The 21,096-nt window shown below is 35.8% G+C and overlaps 3 protein-coding genes across 4 annotated transcripts in view; 1 reads left to right on the top strand and 2 right to left on the bottom strand.

The window, feature by feature from the left end:
- The window catches only part of LOC125653998 (serine/threonine-protein phosphatase 6 regulatory ankyrin repeat subunit B-like), a 1,068,599-nt gene that overhangs the window by 610,149 nt on the left and 437,354 nt on the right, over window positions 1-21,096 (bottom strand). The window lies entirely within an intron of this gene.
- On the top strand, window positions 1,183-6,613 carry LOC125657137 (pentraxin fusion protein-like). Its single transcript, XM_048887802.2, has 2 exons — window positions 1,183-1,370; window positions 6,173-6,613. The coding sequence occupies exons 1-2, from the start codon at window positions 1,187-1,189 to the stop codon at window positions 6,388-6,390; spliced, it is 402 nt and encodes a 133-aa protein (XP_048743759.2). The 5' UTR covers window positions 1,183-1,186; the 3' UTR covers window positions 6,391-6,613.
- LOC125657108 (uncharacterized) lies at window positions 10,840-20,767 on the bottom strand. Of its 2 annotated transcripts, none has more exons than XM_048887758.2 (9): window positions 20,692-20,767; window positions 19,226-19,352; window positions 18,156-18,543; window positions 17,341-17,917; window positions 16,058-16,195; window positions 15,215-15,335; window positions 14,602-14,702; window positions 13,026-13,066; window positions 10,840-11,804 (listed from the first exon to the last, which is right to left on the bottom strand). In XM_048887758.2, the coding sequence occupies exons 2-9, from the start codon at window positions 19,347-19,349 to the stop codon at window positions 11,654-11,656; spliced, it is 1,641 nt and encodes a 546-aa protein (XP_048743715.2). In that variant the 5' UTR covers window positions 19,350-19,352; window positions 20,692-20,767; the 3' UTR covers window positions 10,840-11,653. The 2 variants fall into 2 exon arrangements, with proteins under 2 accessions (XP_048743715.2, XP_048743716.2); XM_048887759.2 differs by having other exon boundaries at window positions 19,268-19,352; window positions 20,692-20,763.

Genomic DNA, 21,096 nt, shown 5'->3' with positions numbered 1-21,096 from the left:
ACTGCGAATAGCGGCCTCCTCCTCACAAAACCATCTCCGTGACGTTCTTACGGCGACAGACTGCGAATAGCGGCCTCCTCCTCACAAAACCATCTCCGTGACGTTCTTACGGTGACAGACTGCGAATAGCGGCCTCCTCCTCACAAAACCATCTCCGTGACGTTCTTACGGTGACAGACTGCGAATAGCGGCATCCTCCTCACAAAACCATCTCCGTGACGTTCTTACGGCGACAGGCTGCGAATAGCGGCCTCCTCCTCACAAAACCATACCGAACTCAAAAATTCTCCGTGACGTTCTTACGGTGACAGACTGCGAATAGCGGCATTCTCCTCACAAAACCATACCGAACTCAAAAATTCTCCGTGACGTTCTTACGGTGACAAACTGTGAATAGCGGCCTCTTCCTCACAAAACCATACCGAACTCAAAAATTCTCCGTGACGTTCTTACGGTGACAGACTGCGAATAGCGGCCTCCTCCTCACAAAACCATCTCCGTGACGTTCTTACGGTGACAGACTGCGAATAGCGGCCTCCTCCTCACAAAACCATCTCCGTGACGTTCTTACGGTGACAGACTGCGAATAGCGGCCTCCTCCTCACAAAACCATCTCCGTGACGTTCTTACGGTGACAGACTACGAATAGCGGCATCCTACTCACAAAACCATACCGAACTCAAAAATTCTCCGTGACGTTCTTACGGTGACAGACTGCGAATAGCGGTCTCCTCCTCACAAAACCATCTCCGTGACGTTCTTACGGTGACAGACTGCGAATAGCGGCATCCTACTCACAAAACCATACCGAACTCAAAAATTCTCCGTGACGTTCTTACGGTGACAGACTGCGAATAGCGGCATCCTCCTCACAAAACCATACCGAACTCGACTTGCATGAAACAATTAATATATGCACCTGCAGTTCGTTTGATAAAATATTCAGTGTACCGAATCTCGAATGCTTTCCCATGATCGTTCAGAAACAAATAGAATTAACTAACATCCACCGTTGTTTTTCTCTGTAGTTCCTTCCTATATTTTCAATTTCTCCTTGCCCCTCCTGTCCTCTCCTTTCCAAATCCATGTGTTGTTGTTGTTTTGTTTATTTAAAAGATAATTTAGAAATGAAGTAAATGAATTTTACTTTTCTTATTTTTCAGTCATCCCGCACTCGGCGACCAACATGAGTTCCGTGTTTGTTAACGGAATTCCTTTGGTTTCTGAGTTTGCCGTGGACAATGACACGGAATGTAAGTTTAACACCATCGCGGCGACCCGACATCAAATGAACCCCTGGATTCAGATAGACCTGGGTCTATCAGCCTACGTTCTCCAGGTTTTGATTCATGCTAGACAGGATTGCTGTGGTGAGTGAAAAGACTAAAAAGAGTTTCGTACCCGAGTTTTGTCAATTTTTAAGTATATCTTTGATTTCTACATTGCAGGGGAATGTGAAATTAAAAAGAAAAACTGGGATCATAGTGCTTATTATTATGATTATCAGCTAGTTTGTTAAACTTAACCTTGCACTTGAAATTTACATACGATTTATTCGCATGAACACAATTTGTCTGTTGGTGTCAATACAACAATAGCAACACAAATCCATCATTACATCAAATGAATACATACTCGTATCTTCTAACAATTCAGATATGGAAAGCTTTTATGTAATGATATAATATTGGACATGAATAATGACTTTTTTGCACGTATATACGGAAAAAGTAATGAAATAGAATTTGAGAATTCAAAAGAATATATTAGAACTATTGTCTATTTTTAAAATTGCACATAAATAATCGTTTCAACATTTAAATTGGAACTTTAAGGCAAGGTTAATAGATTTATTTTTTATTGGCCAAAGTACTAATTTTTTGTACAAAATTTCAGGTTTATTAACATAGACGTTTCAAAAATCCATACTATTTTTAGAAAAAAAAAATAGATCAACCAAATTAAAGAGACACTACAGCTCATTTTGCGCAAAAATCATGAAATGACAATTTTCCCAGCGCTTTCTCAATTTTTGTTGCATTGTTGAAAGTATGAACTTTGCGAAAATAACACTTATCTAAAGTTAAAAATTATCGTTTTAACGTAAAAATTAATACTTTTTGATGGCCTATACAAAAAATATCGAGTCTCCTCCTTTCAGTCTTCAGACGCATGCGCATAGAGAGTAAACAGTGCAGCATGTCGTCCAGTGAGAGAAAGTGTAGATTTTGACAGATTCTGTGAGAAAAGAGGTAAAAATAGAATGAGATAAAACTCATACGTGAACTAAAATTTACCTTGGGATCAGTATGACCGTTGGAAAACAAAGAACTCGGAGAAACACATGTAACTCAGTGGCAGATCTAAGATTTCCGAAGAGGGGTGTGAAAGTCAAAGATTAGCCAAAGTAATCGGCCATTCTGGTGCAAAATTTGGATTTTCATTAACAATCTGTGGGGTAAAAAGGGAGGGGGATCCTGGCCCCCTAAATCTGCCATTGAGGCTAGCTGCGAAGACACCACGTTTAAAAGTAAGTGCTATTTTTATCTGAACACGACACGTGTTAGTTGTAAAAACATCGGTCAATGAGAACATGGAAGGTTTCTGTTGAAATAATGATTTATAATTACTTATTATAGGGAGCAGGGAATAATCTTATACTTGAAAGGTGAGTGTGGACCCCCTTGAAGGGGAATTTAAATAATTTCGTACAAAACACCTTTGCTGTCATTCAAAACCACGTGATGTAAATAAGCATTCAAAAGTCCGAGTCAGCATGAAGAAACCTTTGAATTCCGAACGATCTTCAAAGCGCAGTTGAGAGTAAATTGATGCATCCCAATTGTTCAAAATTGTCAGTATCGATATGTGTCTCTTTAAGAAATGTACAACATTTGAATTAGTTCATAGCCCCTACCATTTATTTGATATATTACAAAGTTGAAAACCACGTCTACGGGTATATATCAACGATATGTTTAATAAAACGAAAACTAAAATCATGCCGATTAAGAACGTTTTTGGTTAAAAAATCGTTCTCCCATTAAATGTAGTCCTTTCCCAATCATTTCATAATCTGAATGGAATATAATTTTTTTTTTTTGCAACTGGATAGGTTCAAGCAATAAATGTAGACTATGATTGAATCACTGAAATAAGGATTGGACCAGTACCTACATGTACACAGTTATAGATATACCTACATGTACACAGTTATAGATATACTTACATGTACACAGTTATAGATATACCTACATGTACACAGTTGTAGATATACCTACATGTACACAGTTATAGATATACCTACATGTACACAGTTATAGATATACCTACATGTACACAGTTATATATATATACCTACATGTACACAGTTATAGATATACCTACATGTACACGGTTGTAGATATACCTACATGTACACAGTTATAGATATACCTACATGTACACAGTTATAGATATACCTACATGTACACAGTTATAGATATACCTACATGTACACGGTTGTAGATATACCTACATGTACACATTTATAGATATACCTACATGTACACAGTTGTAGATATACCTACATGTACACAGTTATAGATATACCTACATGTACACAGTTATAGATATACCTACATGTACACAGTTATAGATATACCTACATGTACACAGTTATAGATATACCTACATGTACACAGTTGTAGATATACCTACATGTACACAGTTATAGATATACCTACATGTACACAGTTATAGATATACCTACATGTACACAGTTATAGATATACTTACATGTACACAGTTATAGATATACCTACATGTACACAGTTATATATATATACCTACATGTACACAGTTATAGATATACCTACATGTACACAGTTATAGATATATACCTACATGTACACAGTTATAGATATACCTACATGTACACAGTTATAGATATACCTACATGTACACAGTCGTATATATACCTACATGTACACAGTTATAGATATACCTACATGTACACAGTTATAGATATACCTACATGTACACAGTTATAGATATACCTACATGTACACAGTTATAGATATACCTACATGTACACAGTTATAGATATACCTACATGTACACAGTTGTAGATATACCTACATGTACACAGTTGTAGATATACCTACATGTACACAGTTATAGATATACCTACATGTACACAGTTATAGATATACTTACATGTACACAGTTATAGATATACCTACATGTACACAGTTGTAGATATACCTACATGTACACAGTTATAGATATACCTACATGTACACAGTTGTAGATATACCTACATGTACACAGTTATAGATATACCTACATGTACACAGTTATAGATATACCTACATGTACACAGTTATAGATATACCTACATGTACACAGTTGTAGATATATCTACATGTACACAGTTATAGATATACTTACATGTACACAGTTATAGATATACCTACATGTACACAGTTGTAGATATACCTACATGTACACAGTTATAGATATACCTACATGTACACAGTTGTAGATATACCTACATGTACAACAGTTATAGATATACCTACATGTACACAGTTATAGATATACCTACATGTACACAGTTATAGATATACCTACATGTACACAGTTATAGATATACCTACATGTACACAGTTGTAGATATATCTACATGTACACAGTTATAGATATACTTACATGTACACAGTTATAGATATACCTACATGTACACAGTTGTAGATATACCTACATGTACACAGTTATAGATATACCTACATGTACACAGTTGTAGATATACCTACATGTACACAGTTATAGATATACCTACATGTACACAGTTATAGATATACCTACATGTACACAGTTATAGATATACCTACATGTACACAGTTATAGATATACCTACATGTACACAGTTATAGATATACCTACATGTACACAGTTGTAGATATACCTACATGTACACAGTTATAGATATACCTACATGTACACAGTTATAGATACACCTACATGTACATGTACACAGTTATAGATATACCTACATGTACATGTACACAGTTATAGATATACCTACATGTACACAGTTATAGATACACCTACATGTACATGTACACAGTTATAGATACACCTACATGTACATGTACACAGTTATAGATATACCTACATGTACACAGTTATAGATATACCTACATGTACACAGTTGTAGATACACCTACATGTACACAGTTGTAGATATACCTACATGTACACAGTTATAGATATACTTACATGTACACAGTTGTAGATACACCTACATGTACACAGTTATATATATATACCTACATGTACACAGTTATAGATATACCTACATGTACACAGTTATAGATATACCTACATGCACACAGTTATAGATATACCTACATGTACACAGTTGTAGATATACCTACATGTACACAGTTGTAGATATACCTACATGTACATGTACACAGTTATAGATACACCTACATGTACACAGTTGTAGATATACCTACATGTACACAGTTATAGATATACCTACATGTACACAGTTATATATATATACCTACATGTACACAGTTATAGATATACCTACATGTACACAGTTGTAGATATACCTACATGTACACAGTTGTAGATATACCTACATGTACATGTACACAGTTATAGATACACCTACATGTACACAGTTGTAGATATACCTACATGTACACAGTTATAGATATACCTACATGTACACAGTTATATATATATACCTACATGTACACAGTTATAGATATACCTACATGTACACAGTTATAGATATACCTACATGTACACAGTTATAGATATACCTACATGTACACAGTTATAGATATACCTACATGTACACAGTTATAGATATACCTACATGTACACAGTTATATATATATACCTACATGTACACAGTTATAGATATACCTACGTGTACACAGTTGTAGATATACCTACATGTACACAGTTGTAGATACTGTACGTGGTTGCACTCAAAAGCTGAGAAGACAGCTTCCTCAAAGAAACACTGATCGTCTAGTGGTTAGACTTGATTTTTTCTGGAACCCCCCCCCCCTTGCGCGGTTGAAATATTCAATCCCTCGGTGACATTTTACCAGTCCTATATACATTACTATAATTAGTATTTTAATTGCTGTTTTCTGCTTTACAGAACCTGGAAGGCTCCACAATGTGTCCATCACAGTTGCAGATGTTGGACATCAGCAGGAATGTGGTTTTTATCCGGGACCAACCAATGCACATGACCGTATTCTCGTGTTTTGTAAGCAGTCCACGAGGGGGCGTTACGTTACCTTGATGATCCACTCCAGACCCGGTGCGTGCGACTTGTTACAGGTCTGTGAGATTCAAATCTACGGACATCGGTGAGAAAGCATAGCCGGTCTAAACGAATACACATATTAGAAGTGAATAAATGACGAGTCAATGACACAGCTTTAACGTAACGTGAAAACGAAGCTGTAATTTTATCTAGCGTAATAATGCCTTGATTTAGATGTTCATATTATGCTTGTAATTTTTTTTTAAATTTCCAAAACACTTTCAAGAGTGTTATTTATTTTCTAAAAAAAATAAAATAGCAGTGAATATAGTTTGGTGAATTATTTAAAGATTTTTAAGTGTTCGGAGACAAACAACATTTTAATCCGGGCATGAACATTATAATAATCATGCATATCAATAGTCATGTTACAACACAAAACAACATTATACAGTACGTAATGTTGTCAATAATTGAAACATCGCTGATTAAAAGCAAATCTAGAATATTTTGTCTCATGGGCTGTCATTCTAAAAAAAAAAAAGGTAACATAAGAGTTCTTTAACGCAAACATTGAATCGTACGTATATATGTATCCATAGAAACAAACACATGGCCTGATCAACAAAAATATAGTGTTGTCAACAACTGGCATGATTAGATAGCAAACAAATTCAGAAAACAAAGAGAACGACCCGCAGACACAAGTTACGGGACACAAACGTTGAATCGTATGCTACATGTATCCATGGAGAAAACGACAAAGCTTCCGGTACTTCTCCCCGATGTCCGATATTCTTTGCAGATGATCGTGATTTCGACCAGCGCTATCCAGAGAAAATATCAATTGACTTTGCTAGGATTCGAACTGTACACCGTTTCTGTTATATGATTTTTCAACACACCTTAAACCGACCACTCCTCATGGACAGAGAGCCGATGTATGTAGGTAGCTTCAACACCTTAAACCGACCACTCCTCATGGACATAGAGCAGATGTATGTATAGGCAACTCCTATAGGCCTACTCTTTTTCTTCTTTTTTGAAATTGCAATATTGAATGCTTCATAGAATTATTTTCAATACAATTTGGAATTTTTAAAACTTTGTGTCAAAATGTGAATATAAACAAGGCATTTTCAATGACATTATATTTTAAACAAAATCTATCCAGTGAAATTTAAATTATTAATTGGCCGTCAAACGAAATACACGTCAAGACAATTTGGGATAGGGTAAAAAAAAAATGGCCGGAGAAAGCATGTGTCACAAAAAAAAAAGGCGCCCCCAATTCTCTCTAGTAAAATGCTTGGACATTTTTTAACACCGGGTACATACATGTGGTCCTAGCGAACCGCCGGTCGGAGATAAAGGCGCGGGAAAATTGACCGAAAATTAACTTTGCTACGTACATGTACATTGAAGCGTTGATATCGCTTAATATTTTATGGATCGAATTTAACAAGATTGGTGTCTATCGATAGGTATTAACTAGTCACCCTTTGATCGACTGGGAGTTCGCAATATACTAAATCATTACAGGTTTATTATTTACACTTAGCTTTTTACAAAATCTTATATATACATGTATATATGCAGTTTTTCAACATCTGAGGCTTTGTAAAAACACCGTATTTCAGAACCCTATAATAAAGCAGTGTTGACATGAGTATTAAAAAATGAAACATTTTTCGGATTATTAGAAATCGAAAATAACGCTTTCCTCCCTTGTTCTGCGGCATGTTTCTGTGTTTTGAGGGATTTGCCATTATAAATAAACAATATGCCAAGACAATTAAATTCATTAATCATCAATGAAGACCATTCCTTATCTCTACACCCCACCCCCACCCCCTTTCACATGAATTTTTGTACAATGCCATTTAGCTACTACACTTCAGTATATCCTATCCAGAGCGTCTAACATTTCTTGTAAAATCATGTCATCTGCATGCATTAGAATGAGTAAATTTATCAACTGAATAACGATACTTGGAAAAGCTCATCTCAAAAATATGTCATATAAAAAGTATTTCACCATGTTTAATACCAATTTCACTACCAAGAAAGAGACTTCGAATATTGATCGATACATTTATTCAATAATTCATTCATTTAGTTTGTCATGCATTTTCACTTATCTAACGTAGCTTCAAAGACTTCATCGACTCCGTATCTTCGTTTCACTGCAAGAAGTCTTTGTTAAGGAAGTTTTTAAAAAAATTTCGAAACGTTTACTTTTTATCATGATAGGCATTTAGCGCAATTTCAAAGTAATTTATATTTTATCGTTCGGTAGCATCATAGAGCCTCAGGGGCCCCGACAGACCTCAGGGGCCCCGACAAACTGGAAAGTATTTCTTATTTACCGGTACATGCATTTATGACATGCCGCTCTGTTCTCATAATAATTTACCGAGAAGCAGCCAATATAATGTAATTTTGTCAAAACAATATTTACAGTCAGAAATACACACCCTTTAGTTGCAATGCGGGGCCTTTAAGACTTATGCGTTTTTTATTCGTTCAAAAGGAAATGAAATGAAATAATCTCTCTTATATCTAGCTAGTCATAATCAATTTATACAAGAACACAGAAACATCTACATTGTATATACATGTAGGTATTCAAGGCAAATGTTAACGAGAATGAAGATATTTTAGAGCTTGATATTGAAACTAGCAAATCTAAACCAGATATTTATTCCAGGTATTGAATATTACTAAATAAGATAGAACCTTTCTTGAAAACGAAGATACATGTATGAAACAGTTTTCTTCTCTCGTTTTTTAAATCACGATACTATATGTTAAAATATTATCTATTCTATGCGCTCAACACCAACTCTGATTGGCAAATACATGTACTACTGACGATAATTCACAAAATGCATTGTACATATTTTTTTTTTTTCATCTATGCTTTGAAATTAGAAAAAACAAAATGTATTTTCAAAAGGGCGGCTGTGACCATTGGGAATATCATTGAAAATGAAATCAAATATTTGGGTATGATCTATTTCAAGACTAGGCTTCGACTTTTGGGGGAAAACGTCACTGATCCAGAACGGAAAGCCATGTATGGTACATGCACATGTAATTAGAATAAAACACACACAAACACCACCTAAACTACATTTGTTTAACAATTGAATTCCAACTTTGCCCGTTTAAAAACTTGTGATGAAAGTTGGCAGAAAATATTGTACATGTATAGACATATGAAGTAACTGAACTGCTTTACATGCCGACCAGCGTAGAGCACAGCTGTATGAGGTATCCGAGACGCACACCCGTAGCCGGGGGAGGGGGGGGGGGGTCGTACGACCCCCCCCCCCCCTTGAAAACTACTAAGCACTATTAAAGTCGGCATTTTGTTTGAATTGTGACTATTAAAGTCGGGATTTTTTTATGAAAATTCATAGTAAAAAAGGCATGATTCCAAAATTCAAATTAAGTGCCAGGAAATTGCTAGATTGCAGGATTTTGCACCAAATACCCCCGAGCTTCTGGGGGCCGCTCAAGGCCCCCAGACCCCCTGCCGTAGTGGCACCTCGCGGTGCGAGGTGATAGACTCGCGTTGCGAGTCTATGTAACCCCCCCCCCCCCCTTGAAAAATCCTGCCTACGGGCCTGAGACGTGTATGCACTGAGTGTTTTTGAAATATAATTTGCAATTACAAAAAGTTTCACAACTGTTATAACTAATGTGGATAATAAAATGATTTCGTATTTTCTATACTTTTCATGACACATGGCAAAACACTTCGTCAAATTTATGAACATAAAAAATGCTATTTTTAGTCAATGTGTGCATACAAATTTAATAACGCGCGCAAGATATTTGAAAATTTTACCAAAATATCAAACTGGCATTATACAAAATTATATTCTTATAACAGTAATGGAATACTATCATAGTGTTATACTTCAGGTTTAACATACCTAAAATATAATCAGTCTATAAATGTATTTTTGGGTTTAATATTACAACAACAATTTTTAATGCTGGGCTTCAAAGGCCCCTTCATTCAAGAAGTGCGAGTGCTTTATCCAGCTACCAAAGGGTTAATAACCGGATTAAGATCTTTGCATCCAATGAGATTACATCTATCTTGTGATTGACCAAATGAATAAAATTGTAAGCACCCTGGTGATAATTACGGGTAATAAGCCTTGAGCAGACTACTCACGGGTGACAACTCAGGTGATAAAATCACTATTTTAGTGGCTGCACCCCTGGGGGAACACTGATCCCATATCTGATTTTGACAAGAGTGTGAAAGACAATTGCAGATTAATAAAGATTTTTATTGGAGCGTCAAAATGAATTGAGTAGTGAAACTAATTGTTTAAATCTTGTACAAACATCTTTAAATTAGCTACTCTATAAGTATATATAGCCGTAACATTTGGAAGGTCTGAAATTCTATAGCTGTGCTGCTGACTGCAATAGAAGCTACGAGAGTTCTACAATACTTCCAAAGTTCTGAAATTCTATAGCTGTGATCTTGACTGTAATAGAAACTTCAGGAATATCACTACAACTATGGTATGTTTTCCTTTATATTTTAATAACAGAGATATGCTTAACAGCTAACGTTATACAAAACATAACATAAAAAAAGACTAATAGGCAATAATGCTCACCTGAGTAACATTGTTTATAAATAAAGGAAGATAGTTTTAAACACTGATAATGGCCCAAAAATATACAAAAACAGTAACATCTAACAGTAACAAGATGTTACATGTGCTATTTTGAAAAAAAATATTTCCTTGAAACTGGAAATATTTTAAAAGATCCTGGGTGATGATTTGTACTAATGCTTGCTAAAAATGAATACTCCTGTTTTTGGAGGGAAAAAAACCCCACTTTTACACTATGATAAACAATGAACAATGACAGAATAATTTCAATCAGAAAACCTCGCTTAAACCTTTGTCTCAGGTAAACTTGTAGAAAGGCTCTGGTGTGCAAAATCTAAAAACACAGGAATATGTAACTTTACATGTATATTTTACAATTCTTTAACAAAACAGACATAAATGTTTGCATGAAAGTTCTGTGTCCATTCACGTTTATATGCAATCACACTATATGAAACCAAACATGTTTTAATTATTATCATCCAACAAAATATGCAAGTCTATATATACATTGTAAGTGGTATCAGTGAATAGTTATTCCTACACGTTTAAAGATTCATTGCTCAACTAGCACCTTTAGAATATTTCAACATAACATCTGACAGGTCACAAATGCCCATTTTTCTGTCATTCTACAAATATGCCATACATCGTTTTCAGACGGAAAATAATCTTTTGTGTACATGCAATTGTTGAAGTTTACTCTGAACCATAGCGAGGCTTACTGCTCTCTAACAACACTGGAAAGCTTCAGTTTATACTGGGCACAAATTTGGACATTTTTCTGGTGAGCGGCATGTTCGCTCTGTGTAGCCTCACGAATAGATGAACACTTAATCCAATCTTGATTACTATCATAGGATCCAATTATTCTGTCAATAAAAAAATCAACATTAATTTTACAACCCACTTTCATTGCATCATGAACATATGTGTGTGTGTGTGTGTGTGTGTGTGTGTGTGTGTGGGGGTGTGTGTGTGGGGGTGGGGGGGGGGGGGGCACGGTGGGTAACTTCTGTTGTTTTTGTAGTCACAACACTACCCACACATTGAAATCCTCCTTGAGGTTTTTTTCATTGTGACATTGAACCTCTCTTTATAAGGTCGTATAACTTTCACATCTAAAGCTGTGCCTTGGTGAAGGAACAATCGTTATACCCAGGTTAAACATCTTAGGTTTCATATGGCACTGGGATAAAGAAATCAAACCCGAGACTTCCCCAGTTACAAAGCGAAAGCCAGGACCACTCGGCTATCATGCCCAGTGCAAACTTAGAATACACATTTTATAGATATACACAATAAAATCACAGAATTTCAAACAGAATAAAAAACATTAACTTGTAAAATCACTATCAGATTGGATTTTTCAAAAATCTGGTAAAAGAATGGGATTTAGTGTACAAACTGTTATTTTTGGTTTTCCCGATAAAGAACACATGGTTTTAAACTTTATAATCCTCTTAGTAAAGAAATACATATTCCAATATTCAAGAAAGAATGTCAATATTGTTTTTGATGATGTTTTGAAATGTTTATATGATTACTACATTTTGGTGGAAAAACTTACAGAACAAATATTTTACAAAAAGAAATGGTCTAAATGGAAATGTCTTTTTTCAATTAATGATAACAGCATTTCTTCTTCTTCTTTTTTTTTTTTAACAATAAGTACTAGAATACACATGTAATTGTCTATATCGCTTTCTTTAATCTGTATGAGAGTGTGAGTAAAAGGTGTATATGTATTTGTTGATTTGTTGAAAATGATGAAAACAATAAAAAAAAAAAAAAACTTGTAAAATCACATGCTAGTTAGGTGCCATGCAGAAAAAATAATTGATACAATATACAGAAATGTGTGCATTTGAATTTCCAAGCTACTTTTAAACATATCTATACAAAAATTACAATTTTTAGCCTACATTAAATATATTATTTGTTCCCATTTTCCTTTCTTGTGTACTTCAGTCTTTTTCTATCGTGAAGGATTTAATTTGTGGGTGTATCCATACCAAGAGAACTATAAAGATTAAACCTCTATGAATATTCATGATTTCATGTGTATTTATGGAAGAATCAAACTTGTTTACCTGTATATCTTTCCTCTGGTGAGTTTGGGTAAAGAATGGTCCTACAATATAATTCATTAGCACAGAAACAGTTAAATTGACAAGTATCTTTTCTCCCTGTTTACAATTTTTCTATTAATCAAAAGCTGTATTTCAGTGATCAAAGTTATAGTTGTAGGAATTGACATTTAATTGGTGAGTGCCATCATTTTCAGACTGTACATGTATATCAGTGCTGTACACATCATTATAAAAAAACATCATTCAGGGTTCGAAATTAACTCATGTCCGTAAGTCCGAGACTAGTAGAAAACGTGTCGGACTAGGGAACTCTCTATAACACTAGTCCGTACGGACTAGTGAAAATCCGGAAATCAATCTTGAATTGGTAAAGATTTTTAGCAAGATTTGTCTGAGTCTCTTAGATGTTTGAACTTATGGTTGATTACCTGCATGGTCAGGTGTTTGCATGACTATGACAGTCTGATCTTCCAAACACATGGAGTGCGTTTGTCAAATTCCTGCCAATTCCGAACGCCGAGTACATATTACGAGAACGTGTTCTAGGTGCAAGAATTGCAAGTAGTGTGGTCTGAGAACATGCACGCTTGTGCGCACATTTTCTCGACATTCGCGACTCTAACACAGTAGTTCATAACACTATAGCTCATGACTTGGTCAATCGAGTGAATTTTATTGACTTTCTTGATAAAATTTCGAACTCCTGTGACTCTAAGGTCTGAACACCAAAACAACAGGAACGTTGATCTCGAACGCACTTATGGACGTTTATCAAAGAATTAACTCGGAGGTTAATATTGTATGCTTTTGAAGATCTTGAATGCGAAATAAAATATGGTGGTCTCTTTTTCTTCTGTAGGTGTCAGAAATTGAATTGTTTGCAACTGTGATGTGTTTAGTTTGATTAAAATGAAGATCATTTTATGATATACTGGACGGACTAGTGAAATGATTTGCGGACTAGTGAACATCAATAGTGACTAGTCCGTACGGACTAGTACTTGAAAAAGTTAATTTCGAACCCTGTCATTGGATTTGATATACAGAACAAGAGGCCCTGTGTGACAATGTTCATGGGCCACAGTGCTCACCTGAGTCACTTAGATTAAGGAGTCCTTTAGATTAAGGAGTCCTTTAGATTAAGGAGTCACTTAGATTAAGGACAGATAAAAACTCAGTGGTTATGTTTCAGCCTTTATTTTTGCCCTGCTTTGGCCCCAGGTCAGGGTTTGAAAAAAACCAGAATCTGCTTTCTTGCTCATTAGTACTGCATCATTTATACAGTTTGTTTGTAACCTGCTCAGAAAGAGATAGGAGGATTTCTAATGACTACATTAAATTTTTTTTAAATATGTTTTGGCCCAACCTCCCAAGTGGCCAGGGACTGTCAAATTCCCAAATCCCCCCCCCCTAATTCCCAAAACTGTTACAAACTATATTCTTTTCTCAAAATTGGCCATGCTGAGCAATTATAAAAATCTCAAACTGATGGCACTCAACACATTAGGTCATCCAAGTTACTAAGATGGGCTAAATTTATCTTCCTGAGAGTTTCTGTGGGGGTTTTAATGCTCACAATTTCATAGAAGATGCAGTCCATAGTGACACTATCCTCCTTTATACAGAACTTCTTGGCATCAGTCTCTGGTATTTTACTAGTAGCTGAATTCACTTGTACTGTTTGAAAAAACAATAAATATTCAAATAAAAATATTCTATCATTCTAAATGAACAAATTCAGTGACAAAATGCAACTAGCACCGGCTCTTCAGTAAATTGTTGGTATTTAAGTTGCTCATTAGTGGAATTATATAGCAGATTTTTTAAAAGATATTGAAAGAATGAAATTAACCTTACCCAGCAATTAATTTTCATCTTTTATATCATTTCTATTACATAAATAGTAAAGCCCAAATAGATAAATAGGTGTGTAACCAATTCCTTCTGCAGAATCCCAAATGCCTGCCTATATTACAGAATATTTCATTATACAGTAAATCACAGATACAGCGAACATGTTTTAAGCCTTACAACGAATTCATGCTCGCAGCAAAGTGAATTTTCTTCCCTGTACTTTTAAAACATATTATGAACTCATTTGATAAAACAAATTCCGCTTATAGCAAATTGATTTGTTTGTTCGCAGTACTTCTCAGCAAGCATGTATTACTGTAGGTACTATACAATACCAAATATCTCAAACAGAAATGAAAGCGATCCTCTCAGGTGATCCCAGTTCTTGATTCCACCCAGGTCTGTGGCCACTATTCGTAGTGATCTGTCCAATGCTGGCTTTTGGACTGGCTTTGTCTGAAATTTATCATGTTTATAATCACAGGAGATAAGTAGCACCATATTCTATACTTACAAACAGATTAAAATTACTGCACAGTGAGCTATGAATTTCAGAGTCTCCTGCTAGGGAGTGGTCTCTCTAGCTGTTAGCAATAAAAATTGCATGGATTGTATATTGCAGGGTCATGAGATCAATATAAAATTATTGCACTAAATAATAAATCTGAGAAGTAAAGTTTAAAACCAGACCACATTATCAACATGAAAGGCTAGGATAACGAACAGTGATCAATCTCATAACTCCTATAAGCAATACAAAATAAAGAGTTGGACAAACACGGACCCGTGGATATACCAGAGGTGGGATCAAGTGCCTAGGATCTCTGTTGACCAGTTACACCCGCCATGAGCTCTATATCTTGATCACATCTCATTGCTTTATGACCTTGACCTTGTAAAAAATCCTTAATTAAAGATAATGACACATCAAGTTCTGTGTAACTACTTAGTAAAGGCTGAAGCCCATAAATGATGCAATATCAATAGCTCAAGATACAGAATTTGTATCAGACAGACGGACACACACATAGATAAATGGACAATCAGGCCCAAATCACCATGTATAATCCCAGTTGTTTCACAGCATGAAGTTAAATGGAGTGCAACAAGTATAGTGATAGATGGGGAGATTTTTGGTGCACGTAACTTTTTGGAAGAAGTAAAGAAGAACTTGGTACCTCAGTTTTGCTGGGCTTGTTGACTTTTAGAGGCTCTGCTTGATTGCCCTGCTGCTGTTGGGCCCACACCGACTGATACCATGTGTCTCTGTCTGGTATACTATCTGGTACACTACCATCTCCAGACGCACTGGGGATCTGCAAAGTACCATAGAAAGTATCATCGGATTGCTATAAATACAAGCCAACAATAAATAAATATCTATTCGATACATTCATACATACAAACATACATACATAAGTACCAAGAAAAACCCATGAAAGCCCGAAAGCTTATTTCCAATGGGGTTCTTTGATACATGGATGTTTGCGCTAGGGGGTCATTTATGTGGGAGGAAACCGGAATACCCAGAGAAAACCCACGTCTCCGATAGGGTTGTGCGGTGCACCGAAAATTTCGGTGCACCGCGATTCATACCATTCGATTCGATGCACCGATTACAAATTCCGGATTTCGGTTCGGTTCGGTTTAGATTTTACTTACACCAAAACAACAAATATGGCGTCCGAATGATGTTGAAAACATGTGGCTTTTTATGCAACAGAGATTTAAATCACTACTGTGTTGAGAGTTAGCATTTTCACCACTCAGATACCAACAGAATATGGTCCGTAAGGTCATTGCAATTTATCTTTACATGACATATAGCATTTCTGTCAGTGGTGGAGTGAAATCAACATCGTAGGTAATGACACAGATTTGACAGTTAATATGAGAGAAAAGTAAACCAATAAAGGAGAGATTTTCAAAGACTCAATTGATAGAATTGTTGAATTTTTGCATATCAATGAAAACAATATCATATACATTTTAGATTCACTATAGATTTGTTTAATAATCCATATCTGATGCAGCACATTAATATAACAAATTTTGATAGACTGTCAGTGTTTTCTTTTTTCTATCAAAGTTATAAAATGCCATTATGAATAGATATGCTGTTTACAAATGACGACTTATAGTTATATAACTTGAATAAAATAAAATCAAATATGCTACTCATTAAAATTGTTAATTTTTGTGGTGTCATTAGATAAATTGGACTTAACATGAACCGAATCGAAAATAACCGAACCGTGCTGTTCTGAATCGAAACCGAACCGAATCGAGCTAACCCTGAATCGTCCCAGCCCTAGTCTCCGAGTGAGCAACCGCCATAACCTCTCACATAAAACCACTGCCGATCACGGTGATCGAACTCGGGGTCAAAGCGGTGAGAAGCGAGAGCGCTATCCGGACACCCTTTATAACAGTACTTAAATACTTCAATATGAATGATTACCTGAAATGAAGAAACAATAGGTGCATATCTCCTGTCCATATTAGTGACACTTCCGCTGGCACCAACATCAGGATGTACCCAGCCACTATCAACTCTCTGGTATGAACTCTCATCTCCATCGTAAACCTGTGAATCCATACGCCCTGTTCTCTCCCTGTAATCACCGTGACTCCCACCTCTGTTCCATTCATCTCCATGCCCCCAAGATGTCTGGTCTCTGTTCTGATACATCCTTCCACCGGAGCTGCTCCTAGAAACGTTTGCAGATGGAGTATTCTTGAAATTAAGGTTCCCCCTACCCCGCCCACTGGTGCTGTAGGTGTTTTGTTGAACACGCTCTCCTCTGTTCACTGTGCCCCGCCCCTGGCTCATCCCTAACGGTCTCTTATAGTTGTTCCCTGCATCTGCTGACTGTTGGTTTAGGGAGTATCTGGCTGATTTGGGGTTGGGAGGGTTTGGCGGTATCAACTCCATGCTTGGTCTTTGTGTATTTCTGCTTTGGCGGAGGGAATGTTGATTGAGGTTGCTGTCCCCTCCTCTCTGTGGTATAGCTCCACTTGACTGATGTTGCTGAAATCTAAAATCCTACACTGTTAACAACAGGATGATACATGAAGTCTCCCACAAAAACATATTTTTACAACTAGCACTTTTTCCTTGAATTTATAAAACTGATATCTGAAAACTGATAGCCCTGCTCCATAATACATTATATCATATAATCATAAGCTATTAGCCAAAAGTAGAAAATATATTCAATCATCATATGTTTGAATCCAATTTTTGTCTATCATATATTATGATGCATACTGCACCTTGAATTGCTGTGATTTCCTGAATTCTGTTGTTGTCCATGGAAACTTGGATCATTTCCCCATGTTCCTGAATTCTGTTGTCCATGGAAGATCGGATCATTCCCCCATGTTCCTGAATTCTGTTGTCCACGGAAACTTTCATCATTTCCCCATGTTCCTGAATTCTGTTGTCCATGGAAGATCGGATCATTCCCCCATGTTCCTGAATTCTGTTGTCGGTGTCCTCGGAAACTCGGATCATTCCCCCATGTTCCTGAATTCTGTTGTTGTCCACGAAAACTTTCATCTTTTCCCCATGTTTTACTATCGAAGGAATCTGGTGTACTCTGATACATTTGACGTCCAGTCCTGCATTCCATATACTGTGATGTATCATTATTTGAATCTCCTACAAATATTTATAATACATTTATCTCCAGTATAAAACTTCCATCTATTTACAGCTACTTTAATCCCCCCCCCATCCCCAGCCTTGAGGAACAGTGACCTTGCTTGCTATTGCCTCACGCCCAACAAATCTGCATCTAAACTATATGTGAACAATGGAATTGCCTTAGGCTAATATCATCACATAAGTATTTACACACAGTGTAGATAAACAAAAGAGCAACGTTTGTGTTGCGTACTCTTGCCCCTATTAAGTACTAACTTTATGGTCTCACTTTTGAATCGAAACAAATGCCATTGGTCAATCGTCAATTTAATCAGCTGTTGATTGAATTACCCATACTGTAGATTCCTTATTTTACGCGAGTACTTAATATGGCAAAATGACTCGTATATATATCAATTCGTGTGAACATGAATTTGCGTATTGTCTATTAATCAATAGTTCTTGCATCTATTTTAACCATAGAAAAATAAAAGCGAATAATTTTATTTCGCGAGTGATGTATTTTGTGAAATTATGCGATAATGAATTCCTCGCGCATATTTTGGAATCTACAGTAATTAAAATCTAAACTGTAACATGCATGTATCTATGACAATATTGAAAATACAGAAGAGAATGAGTATCCAAAATCTCTTAAGTTCCATATCTTAAGATCAGCAGAGTGACGTGTGTGTACCATGGACAGGTTGAGTATAGGTGAAGGACGCTGCATGTTCACCTGGTTCAGCAATGAGGGCCTCACGCGTTCGTTTCTTGTGGTTAAATATTGGCATTAAAGGAGTGGTCTTTCTATTATACATAATCTGGAAAGACAAGTGATAACATAAAAAATTTAAAAATATTGAATGTTTTAATTTATAATGATTTTGAATTTTGGAAATATTTAGATTGTGTAATAGAGCATGTACGGGTATTATCAAAGTTGAACACTAAATTTGATGTCTTTGATTAAAACATTATTTCTGGAAGATCCTGTAAATTTTTGGTAAAAAAAGTTATTTTATAATTATATTTCAATGATAATATTCTACTAACACTAACAAAGAGAGAAAATGTTTTAATTGTACGTGTTACTATAGAAATAAGTCGGAGGCAGATATTGATTTCCAAATGTATCGTCGACTGCCCTATTTCGGTGACTGACCAGAATCAGTGACCTTTTGTTTTCGTGTTCGAGGTGTTGTTTCCGAGTGTAAATTGCGTCATAAATTTCGTCGTAACGTTTGCAAACATATATAGAGTACGTCTTCAATTTTTTCCCCGAAAATGAACTACTAGAAGGAGAGTATGCAAAAAATCAAAACGAGCACCCCAAAATAAGCCCATTTATTTATTACTTTTTCAAGCAAACCTTCATATGAATATAAAGTATACCAATAGTCTAAAACTCTACGCAATGTTATGTTATTCATTGACGTTTAGTTGCACATTCCTCCTGTATATATGTTTTTACGGTTACAAACTTTTGGCAAACTTTTATTAACAATGGTCACCGAAATGAGTGACGTCACTATTTTAGGACCACAAAATGATGTTTTTTGTTACGAAAATATTGTCAATTAACGTAATGAAATTGAAATTTTTGGATGAATGTAAAGGAATCAAATTACTTTAAAGGTAGGTGTATTGTTTATTTATTTTATCCACGTGATTAATGAGAAAATCGCGGTTTATCACCAAGGTCACCGAAACTGGTCAGTCGACGATATAGAAAAAAATATATATCAAAAATAATCATTTCTGAAAATGGCAGTTTTCATTTTCAACTCCTTCATATATATCCAGAGAGTTCCGTGATGCCCAACTGCATGACATGAACGCTCGATCAGCCCCCTTTCTGCATGAATTCACACCTGACCTAAGCACATCACCTGACCAGAAGTATATACACTGTGGAATTTAAAGAATTCTTTACACATATACTTATGATTGAGCCTGTTCTCATTCTTTCCACCATAATAAGCCATGAAATGCATTGTTTGAATATCCTATGACAGAACAAAATGATAATTCCTTGTTTGTGTACATACTACGCGTAGCAGACGACGAGTACTTTATACGCTCACTGAAGTGTTAATGCATCCACTAAAACGAAGAATTTACCTTTAAAAAAATATCTCTCAAATCACCATCACTACTTACTTGTCAATACAATGATCACCGATGAAATTGCCTGCTCAGTTTGCGTAGCTGTTGCCGCGCCTTGTCAAAAATATACGCTGAAGAGCAATTTGCAAGGAGAGATAACTCTATATTTTTCGTTTATATTTTCAGAGTTATCATTCTTTGAATATGTTTAAGAATATCGTATTACTATGCATCGTCGGACGATGATTACTATGTAGGGAAAATAATAATTAAAAATCAGTTTGTTAAATTGATGCAAAATAACACAGTTGGAAATGTTCAATGTAACCTGTCTCGTCTGCCGGCACTGGAAAAATAACACCTTATACGGCATTTTATTTCTTTTTTTCGTAGCCGAGTGCACCTCAGGAAGTAGCCTCAGCTATGTCTACAAATTACACGAAATTTCCTAACCAGGGG

Source organism: Ostrea edulis, chromosome 7 (genome assembly GCF_947568905.1).
Source record: "Ostrea edulis chromosome 7, xbOstEdul1.1, whole genome shotgun sequence".
Classification (NCBI taxonomy): domain Eukaryota; kingdom Metazoa; phylum Mollusca; class Bivalvia; order Ostreida; family Ostreidae; genus Ostrea; species Ostrea edulis.
Note: the sequence above shows the minus strand (reverse complement) of the source record. Positions and strands in the feature narration are given on the sequence as shown.